At 47.4% G+C, this 11,363-nt stretch overlaps 1 protein-coding gene across 10 annotated transcripts in view; it reads left to right on the forward strand.

Moving 5' to 3' along the window:
- The window catches only part of LOC105024897 (ELKS/Rab6-interacting/CAST family member 1), a 254,096-nt gene extending 249,035 nt beyond the window's left edge, over positions 1–5,061 (forward strand). For all 10 annotated transcript variants that reach the window (XM_034287688.1, XM_029114443.2, XM_034287690.1 and 7 more), the window contains one exon: positions 2,985–5,061. In XM_034287688.1, coding sequence (XP_034143579.1) covers positions 2,985–3,119 — 135 coding nt within the window. In that variant the 3' untranslated portion in view covers positions 3,120–5,061. The remainder of the gene's footprint in view (positions 1–2,984) is intronic.
- Positions 5,062–11,363: the final 6,302 nt, after the last annotated feature.

Below are 11,363 nucleotides of genomic sequence, written 5' to 3' on the forward strand. Positions count from 1 at the left end.
TGTGTGTGTGTGTGTGTGTGTGTGTGTGTGTGTGTGTGTGTGGCCTCCTGGGCGGTGGTTCCCCGCTGTGTGATTCTAATGGGGCTTGCAGAGGGGGGGCGTGCTCTGCCAGCCAGCCGTCACCCCCCCCCCGTCCCAGAGGGAGGAGTTGAACGGGGCTGATGTATTATCCCCGGTCAGGCTTCAGTGCCCCCCCCCCCACACATGACTGAACAGACCCTCTACCTTCTTTCACCTCGCTTGGTCTTGGTTTATATTGATAAGAATTTGGGGGTTAATGTACAGGGCCTGTCCAAAGTTTGGACACACTTACCCATTCACTTGTGGAAAAGCGTGTCCAAAGTCTGTCCGAACTTTGGGCCGGCCCTGTATGTCCAAGTGCTGTGACTATGACAGTTCTGCAGAATAGGTCTTCGCTTGTTTTAGTGAAGTGTTACACGGTCGAGGCGCTACAGAGCTGTGCGCATAAAAACAGAAGAGGGATATATGAAAATGTCTTCATCTTATTGATACAGATGTGTTGATCATCAAGCCTGTTAGAGCTGGACATTTAAACACGGCCAAGCCAAAGAAAATAGTTTGGTGTGTTTTTTGTACAGAATATATTCCCACTTTTTCTTGTGGGCGAAATGAATGAAAGAACTATGGGTTTTGGATCACTGGCAGTGGTTCAGAATGTGAAAAGCAATTTAAAAGTTGTCCGGCACAGCTAAACATTTCTGTTCAAAGAGGCCCAGTGAGAGAGGAAGACCCTGGTGGTTTCTGGGGTGGAGCGGAGCTGGGCACTCTTGGCCTCCGTCTCTCTCTTTCTCAGCTGCTGGTGTGTGTGTGTGTGTGTGTGTGCCTTCAGCTACGATCTACTCTCTGGGGCTCAACACTCTGATGGAAGACAGAGTCTAAAATGAATGAATGAATTCTCCTGCACCACCTCCATCTCTCTCGTTCTGCTGTTTCTCCTGCACCTCTCTCCATCTCTCTCTTTCTGATGTTTCTCCTGCACCACCTCCATCTCTCTCTTTCTGCTGTTTCTCCTGCACCACCTCCATTTCTGTCTTTCTGCTGTTTCTCCTGCACCACCTCCATCTCTCTCTTTCTGCTGTTTCTCCTGCACCACCTCCATCTCTCTCTTTCTGCTGTTTCTCCTGCACCACCTCCATCTCTCTCTTTCTGCTGTTTCTCCTGCACCACCTCCATCTCTCTCTTTCTGCAGTTTCTCCTGCACCACCTCCATCTCTCTCTTTCTCTTTGTCTCTCTCTTTGCACTCAGCTTCCTTTCCCAGTCTCCCTCCATCCCTGAATGCTCCAGCCTCTCCCTCCCTCCCTCCCTCCTCCCCCTCCCTCCTCTCTCTCTCCCCGTGGTGTCTGTGGGTGTGTTGAGGGTTTCAGCTCTTCGGGGGAATATGTTTATGGAGAATCTTTTTACAGCTACAGGACTGTACCAGAATATTGCCACTTTGCTCCGTTCTGACCAACCTTACGTCATCTTCCTGTCCGCCAAGCGCTGGGCGTCTCTCTTTCTCTCTCTCTCTGTTCTGTCTCTTTGTGTGTGAGGGTGTGCACGTGTCACTAACTAGCCACCTGTTAATGTCAGCGCTGATTTCATAAGGTATGGCTGGCACCTCTGAGGCCGAAAGCACACTGTCGAATGTGCACGCACACACGCATACACACACACACACACACACTTTCCTAGCACTGTCACACCTCAACCCCACAATCCTTTAAAAAAAAAAAAACTCATTTGGAAAAAAGGATCCAATGCTGTTTCCAACATGGCACCCTACCTGCTAAATAGTGCCCTACTTTAGACCAGTGTCCATTGGCCTTATGTGTTGTGAATAGGGTACTATTTGGGACACTTGCTGTGTGTTAAAGATAACCCCACCTGTGATGATCGTTAGCCTGAGGCGAAGTCCAATGTCAAATCCCCTTTCGTCTTCCCATTCCATTAATGAGCGGAAAACTTAAGCTTTTTGGGTGAAAATTCCAAGTGTGGAACTTGAAAGGAGCACTTGGGTAGCTGGTGAAGGCGCAGGGTGTTCCAGGAGGACTTTAATGGGGACGTGGACGGGTGGAGGTGGAGATGTGGTGGAGGTGAACCGGGTTCAGCAGGAGAGTGCGGACAGGGAGGTGAAATTGGGTACAAGGGGGAGGTGGAAGAGAGATAGGGGAGGGGTGGAGTGAAGAGGGAGAGACAAAGAGGAGAAGGGGTTGGAGAAGATAGATACAGAGGAGGATATAAACAGGAGGAGGGGTTGTAAAAGATAGGGGAGCAGCAGAAGGACCTGCCCCAGGTGGTAGATCATGGCTCTTAGAACCTCTGAGTTGTAGGTTCGATTCGAGGGTCAGCACTGGGTGAAAAAAGTATGAATATCTATGCACTCAATATCTATGTAAGTCGCTCCCTCTGCTGAACGCCTTATAGGGAGGAGCTGAACGGACCACAGTGTTTGAGGGGTATTGTCAACTCACTTTTCTAGATCCCTCGGTTGCTTTTCTTCCTGCACATCCTCTTTCACTAGATTTGCACTCATGTGACTCCCCTCACCTCCCCCGAAACTGTTCTGTGGGGGCTACGCAGTGGCAGAAGGCCAGGTCTGGGTAGATATATGGCCCTGGTAACCTTCCCCCTGAAACGCAGGACTTTACAGAAATCCTGCATCTGTATAAAGATTTTAAAAAAAATATCATGCAAAAATCAACTAAAAGCACAAAAAATATTGAAAACAGTCCATGTGTGAAAGTATGTATTTCCCCCTTAAGGCTATTCAGACTGGCGTACTTCTCTGGAGGTCCTTCACTCTCCATTGAACAGCGAGGCCATCTGTTTAGAAACCCAGAAACATCTACTCTTTTTGCTTGTAAAACCGTCCGGCTGTCTCCTAGCGAGGGTTTGGCTAATCATGTCTCCGTGTTCCCACTTCCTGACCCGTTGCGTTAGAACCTACACGTTTCTAACCTTTCCGTCTCCCCCCCCCCTTCAGTTGGAGTCGGAGATGGAGGCCTGCGAGAGGGAGAGCACGGAGCTCCAGGACTACGCCAACTGTGTCCTGCAGCAGATCGCTGACCACTGCCCCGACATCCTGGAGCAGGTGGTCAACGCCCTGGAGGAGTCGTGATGACCGTGCAATGGCCGTGTGCCGTCTGGCGGAGAGAGTGATGGAGAGAGAGAGAGAGAGAGATGGAGGCTCCATGTATTCCCGTCCTTTATTCCTGCCTGTCTCCCGTTCTCTCTTGGGACGGATGACTGATTTATAGACAGTGATTGGTACAACAATCCTTTCTCTGGGTCTGAACTGGTTTGATTGAGAAGGGCTTTTTGAACCTCTCCTGAGCGATGGATCTGGAGTCGTGGTAAACATGTTTAGCTTCGGAAGGATTCTTCCAAGACAAAAAAAGACATTCGTTAATTATTTCTTTCCTGGATTATTATTAAAATGGCAAATATCAGGGTCGTCCCTCCAAAATAACGATTCTGTGGGTCCAGTTGAGTGAAAGGGTTGAGAATGGTGTTTTTTTTTTGTCCTGGTTTCATAAAGAATTGCTTGTCCATGTGTCACTGAGGTGTGGTCAACCCTTCGATGCCGTGAAGAGGTCAATGGAATTCGACCAAAACCACAGGAATGTTGTGGAAACGACCCTGAATCTCCTCATTAATCTCCAGCAGCATCAACCAACTATTTTCTCAATGTATAATATCAAACTATGTTGAGGTAAGAATTGGAAAACAAGGCTTGTTAACCCAAAATGTGTCCTCGTCATCATCTCCTATCCACTGAGTCTCAGCTAAAAACGACTGACTGCCACCACAATTCTGTATGCTAGCTAGGCTACCAGCTTAGACGCAGCATTTAGCACTATTTCTAAATGTTACGCGGAAAAATCTGACACCACATTGTTGGCCCCCCTGTAAGAGATAAAACACTGCGTTTTACATGGGGTTTGTTAGATCAGGGTTTTTGGCCTTGCGTCTTCCCATCCCCACGGCCTGCGTTCCATGGACCTCTTCACCGCGTCTAAACCGCCCAACGTTGAATCCCTGATGTGACAGGGAGATTGTAAGGCCAATGGGCTCTAAAAAAGTGAAACACCGGTTACCAAGGGATACCACGGTGTTTCCCTTGTTTTTGGCAACCGGTCACCATGGGCCTTTATTTTGCAATGTTCTGAGTAGTCCAGTCTGAGTGTTCTTATGCCATTAGAATATTACAGCTTTCGCTTATGTCCTGTACATCTGAGATCTGGGAATATGGATTTAAATTGCCTTTGACTATAACATGAGGATGTCGTCTTTCTTTTTGCTGCTGCTGTCTTTGCTTTTCCAGTGCTGGACAGTTTTTGTTGTTTGTGATTATGACAGTTTTTTAATTTGATCCATCCGTCTTGCAAAATTTTGGCATCTGTTGAAAGGCTCAAATGATGCGTGATCCAAATGTCAACGTATGTTCTTTGTAGTGCACTGCCTTTGGCCGGGAGTACCACAACGGGCGCAGCCATAATGTGGGTGCAAACGGGGAATAACTATACCGGGGAGTCTTCTGGCCTGCTGAAAACCACGGGAAGGCTACGGCCCAAATCCAACCCTATTCCCTATTCAGTGCCCTACTCTTGGTCACAACTCGTCCACTCGAGTGACTAGGGTACCACCCGTCTTGTCACACGGGACTTCCTGCAGTGGTCAGAGCTCTTAGCCCACCTCTAGGGTGCGGTGGATTGTGTTTAGCCGAGCAAGCTCATGGACCCCCCAGACGATTCCGAGGCCTAACGAGACCATGTAGGCGGTGTGTCTGGACACTGCGTGACCTCCTGTGGGATGTGATGTCACTGCACCTGCCTTTTCACCTGACAATCAGTTACCCAGGTACCCTTTTTCTTCTCCCAGTTTGGTTCTGTCAGTCCTACTAGACACAGGGGTCATGGAGCTGTTTCCTGGGGGGGGGTCTTTAGTTGGAGAAGTGGCTTATGTGGCTTGTCAAAAACATCCTTTCTCTCGCTCTCTCTCTCTCATCCTCCCTCTTTCTCTCTTTCTCCCTCACCCCTCTCTCTTCCTCTTTCTTTTCCTCCCCCTCTTTGTTTTCCTCTCTAGTCGTCTCCCTTTCTTCTCCCTCTCTCCTCTCTTTCCCTCCCCCTCTCTCTCCACCTCCCCCCCCCCCCCCCCCCCATCTCCTCTAATGGGGTCACACGTTCTTAATAGATCCACTCATGGCTCTTTTCCTCCCAGCTGAATGTGACAGAGGTTCTGGGTGTGTTCTAATCACCGCCCTCTATCCCCTGGTCAGGGCACTCCTATTGACCAGCGGACGCCATGGTACTCTGGTGAAAAACAAAACCTGAGACTGTCTGTCTGGTCTGAAGCTGGGAGTCATTGTTCCGCCACCTCTGTCCACGGCGGCAGGTGCCATCGATTGACGGGAACCATGGCTTACACTTCGCTGTTCACTCCAGCGGGGGTCTGCGGTCGAGCGCTCCTTTGTGTGTGATATTGATTGGATAGATAGCTCGGCTCACTCTGACCCCCAGCATTGAACCTTATTCTTTTTTCCACGGCTCCGGTCTTTGACCAGAACGCTGTGTGATAGCTCAGTGTGTGAGAGTTCGCAGTTGAGTCCTTTTTTATCTGTGGATGTTCAACTGATAGGACTTGGTTGTCGTCAGTCCCTGTCTCTCACTGCCTCTGTCTCTCCCCTTCCTCTCACTGCCTCTGTCTCTCCCCTTCCTCTCACTGCCTCTGTCTCTCCCCTGTCTCTCACTGCCTCTGTCTCTCCCCTTCCTCTCACTGCCTCTGTCTCTCCCCTTCCTATCACTGCCTCTGTCTCTCCCCTGTCTCTCACTGCCTCTGTCTCTCCCCTTCCTCTCACTGCCTCTGTCTCTCCCCTTCCTCTCACTGCCTCTGTCTCTCCCCTGTCTCTCACTGCCTCTGTCTCTCCCCTGTCTCTCACTGCCTCTGTCTCCCTCCTTCCTCTCACTGCCTCCACTTCTGCCTGTTGTGTGCTATCTCTCTCGTTTTCTCTCTCCCTCCTCCACCTCCTTCTTTCATCCTCTCTTCGTCTGACTCTGTTTCCTCTCTGTCTCTTCCCTCAACATCTCTCCTGTATTTTTCTCTACCCTGTTCGTTCATCTCCCCGGCAGTTAATGGTTCTTCTCACCGGGCTGTGTTTGTGTGTGTGTGTGTGTGTGTGTGTGTGTGCACATGTTTAGTAAGTGTGTTTAGTATGACATGCCTAACACTTACTAAACATGTGCACACGCACACACACACACACACACACACCTCAGACTGACTGACTGACAGACAGAATGCCATTCCTGTGGCTTAACACTGTTTGTTTCAGAGTCTTTCTAAATTCACACACTACTCATTTAACCCCAGAACTTTCCACCGTGAAATAATGGCCTCTTTCTCTTACAACGACATAACTAACTCCTCCTGTCTAGACTAATGCTTATATATCCAAACGGTGCCTATCGATGTGTTGCTGTCAGATGAAAACCTCTTATCTCCAAAACAAAAAGCTCTCAGGAAATGTTTTACCGTAAATGCACATAGAATTAAAAACGTCAAAAGGTATTTTTAATATACTTTTCTCAGTCTTACAATTGGGAATAATTTTGCTCCAAGATTGTCATCAGATTTCTTTGACAGACAAGCCTGCGATCATTCACTAGACTAAACATCATATCACCAGCACACTTACAATAGATTCCAGGTTATTACCACTCCAAGAACCATTTACATTAGGAGGCTTTCTCGTAATATTCCACAGTTTATTATCCCAGACTTATCAGTAAGCGTTTTCATCTAACTTTGCCCTCCATTCTGTGTCCGTAACCCTGTCAGTTCTCACGAGCGCCTGCTCTGTGTTCTGCAGAGGGGTGATAACCAATGATGTTGTCAAGTCACTAAAGTTTGTGTCAGAGTCAAGTTCCTTGTATTTGACTCAGTTCAAACACAGGTCTTTTATCTTTGAGTCACAAGTCAAGACACAAGTCCCTTGGGAAAGTGCCAAAACGTAGGTTTCTTTTTTTTCTTTTTATGGTGTTCAACCATTTTTTAAGCCGCATTTCATTACAGTGTTACATATTTGCAACATTTGCTTTTAATACCAGTATTTAGAATTTTGGCAAGGAAAGAGAATTTCTCGTAAGGTAGTCTGCTCTGTCAGACCTGCCCCAGGGGGTCACGAATCCTGGACTGTACAGTGATTCCTTTAGTTGAGAGGGTTTACAACCCACGGAGTCCCACATGGCAGAGCAGACTGCCAGACGATTAACCTTGTCCCCAGGCTTTGTGAAGCTGGCTCGACCACCGTTCGTTCTTAGCCTTGGTGGCAGTGACCTCACCGAGGAAGGTTTTTGTCATCTTTGGGTACCTTTCGTTATCTTTCTGAGCTTTGTCCTTTTAAACCCAGTCCAACCCATTCCATCCGGAACACTGACAATCTTTGAGAAGAGGTGTTTTCCTTACATGGTTGTAGTGGGGGGGGGGGGGGGGGGGGCGTCCTGTCACCTCTCACCTCACTGAGGTGTAAGATGCTACCCGACAGGGTGTCCCCTTGTGTCAATCCGTTCCTGGAAAATTCTGGAAAGTTATTATCCCGTGGCACCGCGACAGGAGTCTTATCAGTGTGGCGGACATCTTCACGATTGGCAAACATTGCTACTCCACCGCCCTGACAGCACTAGTCTGCCAGTCTTATCAGTGTGGCGGACATCTTGACGACCAGCGTGGTTTATAGCCTGTTTTATATCAGCTCTGAACACATATCAACTTCCACATTCTTTGGAACGCTCACCGTGACCCTCTACGCCCTCCCTGGGTAACTTCCTTTCTCTGTTTTTCTGTCTCTATTTTCTCTGTCATCATCCGTGGGTAAGTAGTATCTCACCAGTACACCACACAATATGCAGGTCTAGTCTGTGTGTGTGTGTGTTTGTGTGAGTGCTACACGAAGCACAATGTCCCAGGTTTTCATGCGCAGGAGATTTTAGTGCGCAGGAGATTTTTTTTTTCAGGTGTTGGAAGAAAGGTGTGTGATTGGTTGAACCAGTCAGAGAGCGGAGCTAGTGTTGCGAACGGGCTAACGAGAACATTAGATCCTTTTTTTCATATGGATGTTGCAAATTCCTAATTGTGGTTCTATTTCCCAAAAACGATTTCCTGTGATGATGGGTTTAGCGCTGCCGCATATCCTGAGCTCTGCCTAGACGTCCTCATTCAACCCCCCTCCTTCGTAGACCTCCATATTCAACCCCCCTCCTTCGTAGACCTCCATATTCAACCCCCCTCCTTCGTAGACCTCCATATTCAACCCCCCTCCTTCGTAGACCTCCATATTCAACCCCCCTCCTCCTTAGACCTCCATATTCAACCCCCCTCCTTCGTAGACCTCCATATTCAACCCCCCTCCTCCTTAGACCTCCATATTCAACCCCCCTCCTTCGTAAACCTCCACATTCAACCCCCCTCCTGCCTAGACCTCCATATTCAACCCCCCTCCTTCGTAGACCTCCATATTCAACCCCCCTCCTTCGTAGACCTCCATATTCAACCCCCCTCCTTCGTAGACCTCCATATTCAACCCCCCTCCTTCGTAGACCTCCATATTCAACCCCCCTCCTCCTTAGACCTCGATATTCAACCCCCCTCCTTCGTAGACCTCCACATTCAACCCCCCTCCTTCGTAGACCTCCATATTCAACCCCCCTCCTTCGTAGACCTCCACATTCAACCCCCCTCCTTCGTAGACCTCCATATTCAACCCCCCTCCTCCTTAGACCTCCATATTCAACCCCCCTCCGACCAGGTGGCTTTTTCTGAGACAGCAGCAGAGGACACCCCAGAGACCTACACACACTTAGTCACATAGTATTTCCGGGCACGCACACACACATATACACACACTGTATCTCACACACGTACTCCCAACCAAACACACAATCTTACACACACAGATGCACACACACACACACAGACACACAGTAAGCTGGGCTGGACCAGGGCCTCTGTAGAAGCAGCTAGAGCAGGACCCTCCAGAGACCTCCTTAAGAAAACAGAGCAAAGACGGACAAGAAAAGCTGTCATAACTAGGAACAGGTCTGGCCTAGTGACTCACACACACAGATCTCAACATGTGTGTTGTGTGTCTCTGTGTGTGTCTGTGTCTGTCTGTGTGTGTGTGTGTGTGTGTCATTCCATTGGGCTTGAGGATCTCTCTGATTGTAGGTTATCTTCAGTTTTAAGCTTTAATCACGCACCAGAAGATTGTGTGGAAAGTCCCTTTCTCGAGCTTAGAGCCCAGTGATACAGCACACACACACACACACACACACACACACACGTTGTGTTTGTCTAAATACGACTGGTATAAAAAAGACACGATGCATTATAGAAGTGTGTTTGGGAGTGTTAAGGCAGTGCTTATTTCATAACCCCCCCACCCCCCCGAAAAAAAAAGAAAACGCACTGCATACATTTGACAATCGGATATTCTAACAAAAACATAGTGATGTGATTTTGTAATTATTTCTGGACTATTAGACCCAGAGGATTCTCTTTAATGTTTGTTCTGGCCACACTGGCAGAGGGCCCGACAGAACCCAGTGTGTCGGAGACACATTAGCAAAACAAAGCGTGTCCCAAATGACACCCTGCCCCCTTGCTTGTGTCGCCCCGGTCAAAAGTAGTGCACTTCGCAGAAAACAGGGTGTGATTTGGGAAGCGGACCCGTGTACGTGTGAGGTGGAGGCTCCCTCTGCTTTCCCCATCTGATGCTCCCTGTAAACCTCACCAGAGTGTTAGCGGCTGGGCGGATGGATGGATGAAAAAAGAGAGGAGGAGGTGTGAGAAAGGGATGGAGAAATGACAGAGGGGAAAGGTGGAAAGCGTAGACATCTGTTTCCTAGGTCAGCTCCTTGTTCCAGGTGTGCCACCAAACACAGTCCTAGTAAATGCAGGGCCACCTATCACCTGTCCTGTTAGTGAGCTAAAAGGCTTTGGCATTTGAACAGGTGAGTCTGATTTGAAACTGTCCAGGTCCCCCTATGTGGAGATGTTTAACCATGTCTGCACTCTACCTAGGGTCCCTTTTTGGTGAATATTTAATATCTCTCTCTCTCTCTTTTCATTGGAAGATGTACAGAATTTAACGCAGCAGTCTTTCCATAGGTAGAGAAAACCTAACATGTTTTTTCTAAAGTATATGGAAATACATAAATATATATATTTATAAATAAATGAGTTGAAAGATATTGACACCTGTAAGGATTTGCACAGTGTCTGAGGAGAAGGAAAGATCCGTCTTAACAAAATGGCTTCCAAACTCCTAATCCCACATCCACTTTTGTCTTTGTAAAACAATTACAACAGAGTTTGTAGTTCAGAACTAGCCTAAACGCTAATATGTTTCAAGTGTCAAAAACTAAAGGTGTTAACACTTTCTCAAAACATATTTTGTTTAATGTGTGGTTTATAAAATGTCTTCCTTGTTACTATCCGGTCTCTCAGTTTTGAAGTGTTTACTATGGTTTTCTTTTTTTGTCCAGGATTTGGTTTCGGGGTTGATAACTGGTGTTTTTCGCAGCCTGGCGATAAAGTGTGTGATTCTAATGTAATTATGGATGTGTACTTTTTTTTAAAACTGCGTCCTAAATGGTAACTTATTTCCTACTTAGTGTACTACATTCAACTGAAGACCTACATGGGGAATAGGCTGTTATTTGTGACATGGTCAGAGTGTATATTCAGGGGGTTATGATCCTTCCTCCTCTTTGTGTTTGTGTCGTCTGATGATGCCAAGAATTTCAATAGAGGACAGTGTGATTGGAGGACTTTTGATGTGGTGGATAAGATGAAGTTCATAGAAACAGAATGAGTAGAACGATGGTCCTCTATTGATGTCAGTGATTGATCTGGTCTGTTCATATGCGTGCAATTCAAAGTGAAACCCAGGTCCAGTGCTGTTATCAGACACCATGAAAGTGTGCCTTACAGTACTGGGTCAGAACCGGGATGTGATAGGCATGAAATAACCCATCTTACATGCTATAGGGCTGGTTTTCTTACTCTTAGCATCAACGGCATTGCAAACTTTACCCTGTACCAGGATGTTATGGCCAAACTCCTGGTTGCCTTTGCTACAAGGTAAAAATGTAGCAACAAGTTAATCGTCCAGCAAGACAGTAAACCCAATCCAAAGTCATATTCCAGGAGGAAATGATCAGTTGACCACTAAATCGACATTTTGCATAGGTGGTCACGGCCTCTGGTCTGGAACCCCTTTTAAAACCAGTGGTTTTAATTGGAAAGACTCCATAAGACTACTGGTACAATAAACCAGTGGTTTTAATTGGAAAGACTCAGTAAG

This window comes from Esox lucius, chromosome 18 (genome assembly GCF_011004845.1).
Source record: "Esox lucius isolate fEsoLuc1 chromosome 18, fEsoLuc1.pri, whole genome shotgun sequence".
Lineage (NCBI taxonomy): Eukaryota > Metazoa > Chordata > Actinopteri > Esociformes > Esocidae > Esox > Esox lucius.